This window comes from Patagioenas fasciata, chromosome 2 (assembly GCF_037038585.1).
Source record: "Patagioenas fasciata isolate bPatFas1 chromosome 2, bPatFas1.hap1, whole genome shotgun sequence".
Classification (NCBI taxonomy): Eukaryota; Metazoa; Chordata; class Aves; order Columbiformes; family Columbidae; genus Patagioenas; species Patagioenas fasciata.
The window spans coordinates 75454427-75469825 of NC_092521.1; the positions used below are offsets into that span (position 1 = coordinate 75454427).

Consider the following 15399-nt stretch of genomic DNA (forward strand, 5'->3'; position numbering starts at 1 on the left):
ATTGTCTGGGTATGCAGCTAACAGGGTACTTTATCTTAAGACATAGCAAATAGCTTATGAGTAGTAACCATCTCTTGATAATGACATGAAATTTCTGTTGTAGAGCAGAAGAGTGCAAACACCTCCACATGTGATTAGGCTGAGGGAGGATTCAGGCCAGCATTGTTTGGTGACCATAGCAGATTCATCTGGGGAGAGTTGACATAAGCAAGATAAGATCATGATGATGCTTCCCCAGAAGACTTACCTCAGTGTTTACCAGTTTGCAGCTGAAGGATACTGTGTACCAAAAGTGGTGTCCAGGAATTGATTTCTGTAGCTACTCAGATGTGGTGGTGTTACAGTATATTAAGTCTATATTAGGTTTTGCTTGTTTCTTCAGCTGTATACTGAAGTGTTTCTAATTCCAGTGTTATTGTAATTTTTTTTTTTTTTTTTTATTCGTGCTATATTGCTGAACTTGGACCAAGATAAATTCCATTATTAAGTTTTATGCAATGCACAATTTAAAGTGCCTTGCGTTCAAGAACTTCCATAGCACTAGTTCCATGTTTGTCAACTCTTGCTGCTTCTTATTCTGCTGTCAGAGCTGGACAATGCAAATCACTGTGAAGGGATGCCACACTGTCAACCCCTTTTGCAAATTTGATTTTCTTGTACTTTGGCTGAGTTGAAAAAACGCAGACTTTGGAAACTCTGTGAAACCTTTACTGTCTGCACTGAGGTGTCCAACACTTGCAAAGGCTTTAAGGGATTCCCAAGGGTGGTATTCTAACTCCTTCCTGTACTTAATGATGCTGTCTCGCTCTAATACCTTGTGATAAAGAATCAACACATTGAGCTATCCTTCATCTGTTAGACCATTACTGTCTGTTACCTGCAATGTTATGTGGATACCTGTAGTGAAGTTCTTAATGTAAGAGGCAGGCAATGCTGGCAATGTACACTCCATTCTTCTTTCATCTGGCTTTAGAATCAGGGCAGAATGAGGCAGCTATATACTGTGGTACACAAGGAAGAGGGCAGGAGTAGTTGCCTGTTAGTCATAGTAACTATCCAGAGAGAGACTTGAGAGAGCATCAGGATGTGGTTGAACAGTTTGTTTTCATGCCTAAAGGTTGGTACCCAGCAGAATTCAAGGGAAGCTGCTGGAGGGATTATCAAAAGAACAGAGCATCTCTTTTTTGTGGTTGACTAAGTTGACTAAAGTACGTAAAGCTCAAAAGCTCTTTGTGAAGTGGATGTCTAGCATGAATTTAGAGACTGATGCTTTCACTAAAGGAATGAAAGAAATATTTTGGCAGCAGTAGACCTGGAAGAGAGCATAGTACTAGAGGTCAGAAAGGCTGAGCTACAGTAGTAAAACATGAGAAAGCTTTGCATGACAGCTGCTCACATCTGTGTGTGAAGGAGAATGGGACATGTTTGGAGCAGTTTAATCTTGGCATCAGCTTCATGATGCTTTTCACACTTGTTAGGCTTTGGCAATAGAGATAATTAGCACTAAGAACATAAACAGCTGTACTGGGTGAGACCATTAGAGGTTAATGCCAAATGTTGGGAGAAGAATATATCAACATGAGCCTGTGGTGGTATTACCTGCAGTAATCTTTCAGATTTCAATGATTGATGGTTCTTGGACTTCCTGGGGCTACAGGCAGTGTATTGATAAGCTTATTGTAGACTTTATGTATGAATTTGTCTTATCTTGAGCTGGTATGAACTTCTGGCATCAGCAGTGTCCTGTGGCAAGGCGTTCCTCAGTTAAGCTATGCATTATGTGAAGATCCTTTTTTTTTTTTTTTCTGTCCTGAGGCTGTCACTAAGGTTGTAGTTACTGCCAGCCACAGGTCTATGCATTAATGAGGAAGTCCATGTGTGCTCTCTGCAGCTGACCTGAAAGAGGGAAGAGTTGAATCAGCTGTCTGTTTTCTAGTCTATTTAATAATTCCTTTCATTGAAGCCGTTTCCTGCCTCTAGATCTTTATCACCTCTGTATAGTTTAACGTTCTGTTGTATCTTCAGGACTCAGATAAACCAGACCCGTGTGTCATAGTGTCACAGTATTCCTACATTTTGGGCTGTCTTGTTCTATCTTGTACTTTCTTTCCTGATTACTAATAGGGGACAGACCTTTTAGCAGAATTCTTATAGCACCTCCTTGCATCTTTGTAAAGATAAAATCTTCTCGTGTGCCTCTTGTGCTTACATTTATCCTATTTCAAATTCTGCCTGCTACTCCATTGTGCAGTCTGTATTTTAATGTCCATCTGCAGTTCTTGAGCTGGCTTATACTGAGTAGCCTCACAGTCTCAGACTTTTCTGCTTTACTATTTGTCACCTTACCACATCACTTACAAGGATGCTGACTAGCATAGGGCACTTTGGGGCTTCAGTGGTGACTTGCCTTTAATGTGGAATCTAAGAGTTCCAGCTACTTGTTTTCTGTTGAAAAATTCTTTATCTACATGAAGGTCTTTTTTCTTATCCCATGTCAGCTTCGTTTCTTTTTAAGTCTTCATAAGGACATGTGGGACCGTTATCAAATGCTGTTTGGAAATCCAAGTAGATAACAGGATTTCCTTTGTGGTTCACTGATTCTTGCAAATAATTCCTAATAGTTTTCTTTAAGACATTACTTCTGTTTACGAAAGCTATGTTGACATCTTGATATAGTGATAACTATTCATGTGTTGAATTGATTCTTCTTTTGACTAGTTTGACTATTATGAATGTCAAAACTAATGCTTTTAGATTAAAAGAAGAGATTGCTGCTTAGTGTTCTTCTGATACAAATGCAGTACCAAGTGAGTGCTGCTTTTGGCAGATACCAAATTACCAGGAATAGATTTTACTGTGAAGTATTTTCTACTCAAAAGCTGGTGTGGGACAAGTTCTCCCTGCATAATTAGGGATCAGGGCAACCTCTGGGGGATTAAAAAACAAACCCCAAAAAAGCCTCACACAAAAACCCCACCAAAAACCAACAAACCCCAACACTAGCTTCTGTACTTGTCATGCATTGTAATTGCTTAACTTCCTCTGTTCTGATCACTTAATTGGCTTAACAGAAGCAGGTTTTGGGGCTCCTGAGCTAGTTTATCCGTTCTCAAGCATAGGTTTGCATCTCGTTAAGTTGTTTCTCATAATCCTTTTTGATATCCTTAATCTTCCAATCCTCTTTTCCTGCTTCGTACATGACTTCAGGGTTTCTGGAGATGATACTTGATGGAATCCTGTGACAAAGCAGTAGCAGCTCTTTTTTCGCTAATATCTGGTTAGATGCAGTACTTAAATCCAGAAAAGTCTTTCTTACCTTTTGTTGCCTTTCAGAGATACTGACTTTGAATGCGCAGGGTTTACTGCTAGTAGTACTTTGATGGATGCATTTTAAATTTAACTCTGCTGCTTGAGATTGTCAGGAGTTGTTTCTCTTAAATGTTTCAGTGGCTAACCTGGTGTAATGCATACCTGATCTACATGGGCATAATTAGTCTCTCATCACTAATGTGTTTCTGCTGTTGCAACCTTTCTGACTTGTCTGGGATGTTAATCGCTTGCTATCTTTGGGCATTTGGAGAAGAATAGTATTAAGACAGGAATTTCAGTGTTTAGCGGTTCTATTTGTTGGCATAGCGAGCTTGCTGATTCAGTTCCAAGGTTTAACATATGGTATCCTCCTTCACTGATGCAACAAAATAGTTGTGTGATGTTTTCTTGGTGGTGTGGTGAAGTCCAGCAGCCTAAGTCGGGAGTAATGTACAGCTGTCCAGAAGTTTATGTGGTGGATCTATTTTGCGTTCTATTAACTTGGAGATATAGATCAGTTTATTTTCTACATTTTTATAATGCAGCTTTTTCAAAGAACATCCAGCCATTAAGAAAGGAATTGTTTGAGTTTTATTGGATTGACAGACTTTGCAAAAATGGATTGATTTTTGGCTTCTTTTTCTCTTCCAAAGTGCAACAGATTCTGTTAGTTAAACCTGGAAATTTGTAGTGTAAATTAATCCAATTAGTTTCTTGAGTGTGTGAACCATCAAGTGCTCCTAAGAGATACAGAATTTAATCTAGAAGAAACTAAATCTAAAATTAGGACTGACTCTGACTTGCAAGAGTGTGGGACAAAGAGAAAGCTTAGAGAGGAAATATGAACAATACAATCTCTTTTGGAAAAAGTACAATATATTTTATTAACTGCTCTCTTTGTTCTGTGAATGAGAAAAAAAAGTACTTTTTTTCCTTCATTTTCTCCTTAGTAGTTAACTTGCAAAGTCATCTTGATTCCTATATGAGTTTAGTATTTAGTATTCCTGTATGAGTACCTACCTGTTAAACATTTCACAGCTCTGATTCATAAATTCTGTATAGTTGAGATTTTTTTTTTTTCTGCCAGTCTTTGAGTTTGCTGCCTTCTGTACAGTTACAAAGATAATTGTCTGAATTATGTAGTAATATGAGACTGATTTGCTGCGGCAGTACAGTCTGTGAACGTAGTCCTATGTTTTTGTAGTTTCACCTCTTAAGTCTTGAACATTGTAACACACTCTTACCTGTGTGTTACTGGGAGTGAGGAGGGTTGGCGTACAAAAGTGAAGGCACCTGATGGGTGTTGTGACTGAGGTGGAAAGAAAAGAATTCTAAGTTCATCTGCTCTTCTTGGTCATATTAATAGTTCTATTTTTGCTACTTTTACGGATGTCTTAATCTTAGATCATATTGGAAAAAGTCTATCTCAGAATATACTATTACTTTCAATCATATATATATGTTCTGCTTTCCTTTATTTCACTAAACCATGTTGCTGAGTTTTAAACTGTTACGCTGATTTCAGCTGCTGAATTTGTGTGTTTGTTGTTGTGTGAGATTTCACCTGCATTTCCCTGGTAATGCAGTTGTGCTTTGCAGTGGCTGGAGGTGAAGGGTGAAGTTCAACAGATCTCAGAAATATGCACAGTGGCTCCTGAGCCTTTCACCATTTAACCTTGAGACCGCAAAGTCCTCAGGCATGTTTCAGACTTCACATTTCGTTGAAAGAAAGTATGCTATTATTTGTAACCTTTATTTCAACAAAGCATCTGTTGAAATGCAGTGTATGCCTTCCCAATCCTTTAGCTCCGTTTCTTACTTGCCATTAGTGTTACACCCACATGCTTTAACTGGGGCATCTATTCTTTCCTTTTATAAACATTCTTGGCTGATGTGTTAGACTTTTCAGTTAGAAAAATATTCTTTACTTACTAGAACGAGTATGTTTTAAAAAAGAATCAGTTGTTTTGCATAAATCATGCCATCATGTTTCTGTCTGTTCCTTTAGATTAAATTAATGTGTTTGGCAGTGTAGACATGATGTTGAAAAGAAACATGATGTTGAAAAGAAACAGGATGTTTACTTGAAGGAACAAAGTCTGTAGCTTTTCATTCACTTTCTAGTTTGTTGATGCTGTTTGAGAGTTTAATTTCACTGTATTGGAGTTAGCCCTTGAGGCAACAAGTCAATGTTCTATATAATGATAGTTGTAGATATAGTAAATGATGAGTAAAGTAAATGTTCTCTTTTCTTAGAAACCTGCCTTTAAGGAAAAATATCAGAGAAGTCTGAGGATGTCTCCTGAATAATATATTAACCTGAAGACTAGAAGTGTGTCTGCCTTTCCTAAAACAATAAAAGGGATAAATTTTGATAAACAAAAGGTGTCAGTTCTGTTGCATAGTTCAGCCTGTAAGCAGCAGATGTTTACTCTGCTTAGCAGTAATAACATTAGTGAATGCTAGGTTCGTCCAGGCTGTGAAAATTAGCAAGCTGAATAGTGTAGCAAGTACAGGTAGCCTCTCTTTTGCATCCTTGTGTTCTAATCTTTTCCACCTTATGTTAAGAGTACGGTGAATCTGAATCTCACCAACAAGTTTTGTTCTCAGTGTTTCTGTAAATGTAGTGAAACTGCCTTGTGAAAAAAGTCAATTAAAATGTTTATCTTTGATAGGAAGGTAGTATAATAGGCACCTTAAAATATGATAGAACATCTATGCTAGGTGCATAGATGCTGCTTGAGGCCAAATTCTTCAAGAAGCCAGAAGGAGATTGAGAAAATTGACTCATGCTGTATGTTGAAGGAAGTTACATTAAAAAAAAAAAGAAGTTAAGATGTTGCTTATATGTGCATTTACATTGTGCTGCAAATTGAAATTTTGTTCCTAATGACTAGGATACTGTCACAGTCCTGACTCAAGAGGTAACAAGTGCTTAGGAAGATCATAGAGGCTATGTAGGCAAAATACTCAAATGAAAACTACTGCTAGATTGAAAAAGAGCTGGTTGATAGAGACAAGTGGATATGAATTGAGAACCTCCGAAGTGTTATGTTTGAAGATGAACTGCCAGTAATAATTTCCCTTTTCCCCCCCGCAAGAAAACATCAAATGAAATAATTAACAGACAGCACTTTAAGGCACTTCTTTATTCTGATGCATACTTAAATTCTCATAGAATGCTGTGAATGACAAAAGCAAAAATGGACTAAAAAGACCTGAAAAAATGAGTGAAAGAAAAGTCTTTTGAGTTAATACATATTATGGTTGGAACCAACCCCTGTGGTTGGAATCTGCATATTGCCGATTTTTATAAACAAGACAATGGGAAGTTTTCAGTGTGGCCCACTGCTGTTAGGTATATTCAAAAATTTTCTTCATTAGTTGTGTCATCTTTGAGAAGGAAAAAAAAAAGCATACTTTGTAGAAACAAAATAAAATAGCAGCATGTTAGTTTGTACCTTCTTTCTTGCTCTGAAATTTTGAAATCAAGTAGATTCATCAACAAATCGAAAAGTTTGGTTGATAAACATACTGCATAGTTAAATGTTCAGTTGTGGATCCAGGCCCACTTTAAGATAAGAAAAAGGGCAAACAGTAATTGTAAATATGTAGGCTTTTTAGAAGTATCTTAGTACTTTTCTGATAAAATTTCTTTGTGGATAGGAAGGAATCCTGACACTTTAAAACTGGGCGTATGGTCTGTTGGAAGCTATCTGTTAGAGTGGGAATTCTCTAATGTCTCAGGGAAGAGTTTTAGTAGAGATGTATAAAATTTTCCTTTTGGAAGGCTAAGTATGTTAACAAAGGATTGGATTTTTTTTTTTTTTTTTTTTTGATTTCACTACACTGCTGAATTCATGTGTTTCTTGAAGTAGAGAGGAATCTTAGAAATGTGTCAGCATAAAAAAAAAAAGTTTTTGTAAACCATCGCAGCAGTAGTTGTTACTGTCCTGTTTAAGAAATTGAGTGTTTTTGTTTGGCATGACTTGATGCTTTTCCATTGAAAGCAAACACAACATTAACTTGAAAACTCAAATTTGGATCATTGTGTAGTTTTTAAGACTATGCTTTGTTTTTTAAAGAAAATAATTTTTAGGAATCAGGAATTGAATTTGACCTTCATTATTGAGCCAGTAAGGAGGTTAGTAAATGTCTACTAGTGTTTGCATCCTGTGTCTCTTGACACCTTGGCATTCAGGTACTGTGTTGAGGGCTGATGTGTAGGTATTGTTGAGATTACTGTGAGGTGCTGCCATGAAAGTCAAGGATGAATATATATGCCCCGAACTCCAGATCCCAAACCCTCCAGTTTCCCATCTGAAAGCCTAATTCTTGTGGCATTCACCTTTTTTGAAAGCATTGCTGGGTTTGGTTAAATTATGGTATTGAATAAAGCCTATTGCCCATTTTTGTTGAAATTTATTGTAATAGTTACATCGTCATTATAACTGATGCTACTTTCTGATTTAGACTACATGAAGAAATAATTGACTTCTATGACTTCATGTCCCCTCGTCCTGAAGAAGCAGCTATGAGAAGAGAAGTGGTGAAAAGAATAGAAATGGTCATCAAAGATCTTTGGCCTACAGCTGATGTGAGTGTAACTCAGGTGTTGATTTGCTTCTCTAGTAGATTGTAGAGCTCGATTCACTTAAGCTTGCTATTATCTTTCTGTGTTTTAGAAGTGAACAGATAAGACTTCAGTTTTAAGGAACTTAATATTACAGTTCTAGCAGTACTTGGCAGTTTATTTTAAAAAGAGGAGGAAATTTGAAACCTAGATTCCAAGTTAATGAAGGCTACTGGTAATTTTTTTCATGTTGAGAACTGGGGATGTGAAGAACTGTAACTTCATTTTGAATATTAAAGTGAGACTGACTACCTATGTATCCATTTCTGCAAGGTATCCTGAGTGTGTAAGTATTTGTAAAAACAAATATTTTACAAAAGAACAGTTAAAAAACCCAGATTTTTTTTTTTCTGACTCTTCAGAAATTTGAGATTTGGAGAATTACTTTAGCCCTGCTTTAGTGGGAAAATTGGACTTGACTTCCTGAGATCTTGCAACCAAAGTTTGTGTATTTTCAAACCCTTTATTATGCAATGAGTAAGTTTCCTCCAAACAAAAAACATCCAGAAGGAATTTTCTGTAAGCTGCATCTGTAGCATCACCTTTTCTGATTACCAGATAGTAGTGTTGTCGTGAACAAGCAGAAAAACATTTCAGAACAATGTGTTTTCATAGCTTTCCATGAGAGAGTGAGGGCTATAGCCACAGTACTGAGCTGAAGACACTGCGAAGCTCGTTGGCTTTGCCCTCACTTGCAATTTTGCTTAGTAAAACATTTTTCTAGTTTGTGGGAACAAGTATAAGCACTGAAATGGCCCAGTGTTGCCCGCCCTTTTATTTTCATAAGTCACTTCAGAGAAGTGAACATTAATATTTTGCTCTGCTGTATCAAAGGAGAAAGAATGTTTTAATTCTCTAGATTGGAAGCATACTTAAAGTATTTGATATGGAGTATAAATGTCTCTTCAGCATACTTTTTCTTCCGTGCATGAACACCTACCACAATTTCATAGTCATCCTTACAGTAAAATTTGGAGTATTCATGTTTATCTGAATTATATATTTAGACTCACTTGCTGGTTTTTAAACCTAAACATTTTGAAAAATGTTTTCCTTAAACTCTTCAAATTTCAGTAAAGCTGTCCTATGAGGAAAGAAAGGAGAAGGAAGAAAATTTATAACAGCTTATACTTCTGTCGAACTGGAAATAAATAGTGAAAAGGATTTGTTTCAAAAGTTTACACTCTGCTGCTAGCAGTATTGGTAGTCATTTCATGTTAAAATTATTTCCTCTAAAGTTACATCTGTAAGAGAAAGTGTATTTGTACAAGCTTAACAGAGTATGTAGGAAAGTATGTTCAGTAACGCTTTTACTGGGCTGTATCCTTAATGAGTCTGGAAAAACTCGTAAGTCTCATGGAAGTGAAATGAGGTGAGCATTCATAATTACAAGATAATTCACTGCTGTGGGTTTTTTTTTCAGGTCCAGATATTTGGCAGCTTTAGTACAGGGCTTTATCTTCCAACTAGGTAAGTGACAATTTACTTTTATATTAAAGCATGTCTTATTTTAGAGTAATGGTAAATTTTAAAGGGAAATTTAGACTGGAATGTGTAAACCCATCAAACTTACAGTAAATTTTTTGCCTAATGTCCCATGTGCCAAAATGAAGAGCCTTTGAATTTAGAGATTTGAGATAAGTATTTGATATATCATTGTACTGTGCTAGGTACTTACTGGTCCTTTGGTGAATTACCTTTTGTTCCTTGTGTCTGGAGTTAGTCTTTGGCTCTTTGTTTTCAAGATATAGTGGAACTGAATGTTTAGTATTTCCTGTGTGTAAAAGTAGTGTTTTGTTAAATAAAGTGGATTACTGAGACTGTGTCACTGATCACCAAGTTACTGTGCAAAGTCAGAGGAGTCATCACAGCTGTATTTTCCCGTTTTTTGGAGAGCCAATTGTCTTATTTAATTCAGTGATTTATGTTGCTTAATGGTTCAATAGATGAATGTGGAAAACCTGTGTAGCTGTGTCTTACAGCAATTAAATTTTCAGTAGGAAAACACTGCAGTTTTCATTTCTATGAATAACAATCACTGATTAAAATAGTTTGGAATACTAACATGCCTGTCAACATGGGTAGATGAGGGATGGGATTAGGCTGTGGAAGTTAGAACAGAGGGAGCAAGGAAGGTAAAATGGAGAGGAGCTCAAATAATCAGAAAACTGGAACCAAGAAACTAGAATACTACTTTTGGTCCCTAAAGTGCACTAGACCATCTCTTAACATTGCTAAAGGAAGCTTATTGGGAACCTAGATAAAAGTTGCAAAGTGGTCACCCTGGAGGGGTGGCGGAGTATTATGTTTTAGACATAATGAATCTTATGCTGTGTTCTTTTTGTCCAGTGATATTGATCTAGTTGTTTTTGGGAAATGGGAACGGCCCCCTTTACAGCTGCTAGAGCAAGCACTAAGAAAACACAATGTGGCTGAACCATATTCCATTAAAGTACTTGATAAAGCTACGGTAAGTAATAGTCTTTAGAATACGGAACTGAAGAGCTTTCAGACTCCTTAAGATGTTAGTGATAAATGTCGTTCTTAACTCATGAAGCAAATGATGTTGTCTTAAGCACGATGTTTTGCTCTGTCTGTGCAAGATTAGTAGAATGTGTGTGTACTTAGCAATAGGACACAGTTTTTTAAATGGACAGTGGTATGTCTGTGTACCATATTTGCTGGAAGGCCGTATTTTCTGCGTATGTTGTCAATAAAGAATTGAAAGTCAGTATTTGTAAAATATCTAGAAAAATAAGTTAACGGTTTGTATAGCATTTTTCCCCTGACCTTTGGGAAGATTTTGTTTACGCAGGGGCCAGTCACTAGACCGGTCTTGCTTGAAACCCTGATATTTCAGGTTGGCTTGTTTCTGATGGCATAGGAGAGCGTTCCAAACTGAACATTTTTTTCCTTCCAAAATACACTACTGAAAAGCTTTATTTCATTTGTGAAACTGATGTGTAATATCTCTTGCATCTGTCTTCTAAGCCTAACAGATCAATTTGAATATGCAAAAAACTGAAAGTATGAGAATTTTATATTACTGAGCAAGTGGCGTTTTCTCCAGGAGACTAAGCAGAGTATTCCAAACTTCTGTTAGTAAGCTGTTATGTTTTAAGGTCTCTGAAATAGGGTCACTCTTTTAAGTCAGAAGATCCCTATTGCTTCTGTTGGAGTAGTAGTACATAACAGTAGCTCTGGTAGTCATAGGTTTACCTGAGAATGAGTGGAATTTTCAGAATCAGTGATACCAGTTAGATATGTAAAATGGCCCTAGGCTAGACTTGCCAATTTTACTAGCTATTCTTATTTTATTCCGTCTACAGTAGGTATAGAATGAAGCTATACTTCTGGGTTTTTTTTGTTTGTTTTCAATCTCAGATTAAAAATGCAAGAAGTTCAATTTAATCTAAACTTCTCCTGATAACATTTATTTATGATTGTAAGACCATTTCGTAGGATGCTACCTTCAAGTTGATGATGTGAGACTGAACTACATATTCAGTAGTTTTATAATAATTTATTGCTGCCAGAGGAGGAAGTGCTGCTACTCCTGCTTTGCTTTTACCCCTTCTGGCTTTTGTTTGACTCTGCAGGGAATCAGTTCAGCTTGATAAACCAACAGACCGTGCTTTATTTTCTTCTGCTAGTCTTCTGTCAGTTTAGCAAGTGGCTGGTGCAGTGCTGGGTCAGAGGAATGCAGTTCCCACAGGTTATGAGGGCAGAATGTCTCCTACTAACAGCAGTGAGTCAGTAAATGAAGTAAATTTAGTTTTCTTACAAAACAATATTGCAGCTATAAAGGTAGTTATGTAATATCTATGGGAGAATACATAAGTGATCATAAGTTAATGTGAACATAACTGCCTGCGTTTTTAATCACTTCACTAAAAAGCATTTGCTTGTCAGTAAAGTTAGCATTATTATCTTTTCTCAAAATCATGTTTTCTTGTCTTGATAGTTGCATTCGTTTGGACTGATAATATTCATGTGTTTTAAGTGAGTAAGCTGAAAAATAGCACCAGTAATTGCATTTCTGTTATTTGTAAAATGTTGTGTTAATCTTTTCAGGTACCAATAATAAAACTTACTGACCAGGAGACAGAAGTGAAAGTTGACATCAGTTTTAATGTAGAAACTGGTGTGAAGGCAGCTCGATTTATCAAGGAATATATGAAGGTATCAGCCATATTATGCGTGTTATACTACCTACCAAGGATGTGCTAGATGCTTAACTAACTTCTTTTGGTATAGGCTAAGACTTTTGAAGATTTATTGCTGAAGACTATTTTCATTAATGCTAACTAAATGTGGATATTTTAATTGATTTTCTACTGCTATTTATTCAGTGTTGCCTTTGAGTGTTAGGTGTTTGTGTGGATGAACCTGTGCAATGGAAGGTCTTCTACAGTCATTTCTAGAACTGCAGATAGGTACTACACTTGTAAAGCAAGTCTGTTCAAGTTTTTCTTACCTTGAATTTAAGTGATGTTTGATTATGAACAGTATCTTGCTAAACAGTGTCTAAAACCAATTCTTCTGTAGCTATATACTTAAAATCAAGTTTACTATTTATGCTCTGTTAAAAGTACTGTTTAGATGGAAAGCTTTGACCATAATGAGTGACACTGGCATTCAAAGAAGGATATAAAAATCTTCCTGTTTAGGGAAAAGAAATAAATTTGCTATGTAACCTGTTTGATCAAGTGAGAGCTATGTCTTCTCATCTGTTTCTAGAATTACAAAAAAAAAAGCATGTTTCAGTTCTTCTTGTGGAAACACTTTATAGCACATGAATGGATAACATTTTTGTATTGGAACGTGAATCTTGTGTTGAGATTGTGTACTTCTTTCTTTGTTTTGGAATGTCTGCGTGGTCATTGATAAGACTTATTTTGCTTTGCAGAAATATTCTTTGCTGCCTTACTTGATTTTAGTATTAAAACAGTTCCTCCTTCAGAGGGACTTGAATGAAGTTTTTACTGGTGGAATTAGTTCTTACAGCCTAATTTTAATGGCAATTAGTTTCCTGCAGGTAAGCGTGTTCTTATTTATTTCTGCGTTCATTAAAATATTTTGGTTTCTGTACTTATTCCCTGTTATGTGCTGTTTGTTTAGACTCCCCTGTCAATGTCCAGCTTTATTGTTATGGCTCTAAGTGTTTGGTCATTGGCAGCTCCTATAGACCTTTCAGACCCCTAAGAACTGTTCACTGTATGAACTGCAACAGCAGCAAGAGCCTTGTGAGAATTGTAGAGGCTGGGCATTGCTTTCTATACCAGGGCTTGTGATATGGATTATGCTGCCTTCCTGGGCAGCCTGTTCCAGTACCTGAGTCATTTTACTGGTGTTTTGTAAATCTGTCAGGATGCAGTTTTAAGTCTGTTGCTTCCTAGACTTACTGATACTGAATGTGCAAAGTGGTTGATTTCAGTGTTTATTAAAATTATGAATAATAGTCAACTTGTTTTTGAATTATGTGTAGGTTAAGTTCTCACATACTTAAAACTGTGGATATTGTAGGTAAATGATGAAATAGCTAATGAGTTTTAACTTCTTCCAATATATTTTCGTGACAGTAAGCTCTTTATGAGTATGATGAGGTACAGTGTGTGTCTCAGCAGCTCTGATGATGGAAGAACCTACATATCCTGTTGCTGCTAATGATTGTTTTAGATAATATAGGGAGACTGAGGAAAAAAAACACTATTTCAATTGGGGTAAATAGATTCCCCCTCTGCTTCTGAAAACATTAAGACTGATGGATTTTCTGTGGAAAAACAGGTATTGCTCTGCTACTAAGCTGTAATGTAGTATACAGTACTTTTTTATTGCTTTTGGCTTAGGGAAAGGAGTTTACTAATCCTCAAAAAGCTGGAAGAGGAGGGAAGAAGGAATTCTTTGGCTTCCAGATACTGCTGAAGTGCTGCCCCCTTTGGTTATGTGAAAGTAGTTTAAGTACATGAAGAATTAATGACTCAGTTTGGACTCGAGTAAAGAGATTATACTCAGCTGTTTAAATGAGAGCTTTTTGTTGCACTTTGTTATGGTCTGAAATTAATTTTTAATAATTAACTGTTCTGTGTCACAGCTGCATCCAAGAATTGATGCCAGAAGAGCTGATGAAAACCTTGGAATGCTTCTGATAGAATTTTTTGAACTCTATGGAAGGAATTTTAACTACTTGAAAACTGGTATTAGAATAAAGAATGGAGGTGCCTATATTGCCAAAGAAGAAATCATGAAAGTCATGACTAATGGATACAGACCATCCATGTTGTGTATTGAGGATCCTCTCCTGCCTGGTAAGATTGTACACTTCCTGCAATATTCCAGAGCTCTGGCTCAACTTGTGCTCTCAGAGCTTGCATTAGGGTCCCTAAAGTTTGTTAAATGAGTTAAGAAGCTGCACTGAAAGGAGACTTTGCTGGTGTTGAGGTACAGTTACAGAGATGGGGTAAGGGATAAGGACCTCAAGGCTCGTGAGATTCATAGCCTGAGTAAATTGGCTTACATGTAGAAAGTGCAGATACATAATGCATTGGAAAGTCAGAACTGTGTGGAGTGTCCAAAAGGATTCTCTAGTAGTGAAAGAAAGAGGTCCAGGAAATCCTGGAAGGGAGTTTGTTAGTAGGAACAGCTCTCCATTGTTCATTGTGATAGAATGAGAATGGAGGGTGCAGCTTTTCCTGCCACAGTCTGTGGTGCTGTACTCGAGATAAATGATACCATATGAAAAAGAAACACCCCAGATGAGGAACCTGTCCTGCAGCGTGATGCAGTAGGCCTGCACAGAAGGAGGGGTTTATATCCATGAACGTGTAGCAAGGGAGTAGTATGGTGTTGCTGTGAAGAGTCTGATGTGCATAATGGGCTTCCGTGCTGCACAGGGACCTGTACAGAAGGCCAATTTTAGTTGTATGTACTTCTTTTTCTTTAAGATCTGTTTTTGATTCAGTAACCTTCAAAATAGTCAAGATTAATTTTGGCTGAGCTCCTGAAAAAAATGTTCAACTTCTAGTACTCAGTTTGGATTCTACTCAGACTGTCACAAATAGCTGAAATTCCAAAACAGCTTATTAACCAAGTCAATTTTCAGTGAATTTAGACTTCAGCATTAGTATTACTGGAATGTAATTGGCATTCAAACTCCATACTGTCATGTCTCGTGGGTAGACTGCTTATGTAGAGCACTTCTAAAGCAAATACCATGGATCAGGAGCTGAAGTCTGGCACCTTTCTAAATACTGAATATGCTGAATGTTGGTAGTTCTCTAGAACAGGTTGCAAGCCAAGATATTGGTGATCTGTTTGTAGCTCTGAGTTTGTGTCCATCATGACTCTTGCACTTGGCCAGGCATAGGTGTGATTTTGCAGAACTTTCATTGACTGAGATTTTCTTCAGGAGCTGTGTACTCACTTGCTTGAAGACCTATTTGTGTAGCAGCATGAGC

The 15399-nt window shown here is 36.8% G+C and overlaps 1 protein-coding gene across 4 annotated transcripts in view; it reads left to right on the forward strand.

Annotated features, from left to right (window-relative positions):
- TENT4A (terminal nucleotidyltransferase 4A) overlaps positions 1 to 15399 on the forward strand; it is a 60210-nt gene that overhangs the window by 4638 nt on the left and 40173 nt on the right. For all 4 annotated transcript variants that reach the window (XM_065832150.2, XM_065832151.2, XM_071804442.1 and 1 more), the window contains exons 2-7: positions 7783 to 7906; positions 9366 to 9412; positions 10292 to 10412; positions 12017 to 12124; positions 12852 to 12980; positions 14037 to 14250. In XM_065832150.2, coding sequence (XP_065688222.1) covers positions 7783 to 7906; positions 9366 to 9412; positions 10292 to 10412; positions 12017 to 12124; positions 12852 to 12980; positions 14037 to 14250 — 743 coding nt within the window. The remainder of the gene's footprint in view (positions 1 to 7782; positions 7907 to 9365; positions 9413 to 10291; positions 10413 to 12016; positions 12125 to 12851; positions 12981 to 14036; positions 14251 to 15399) is intronic.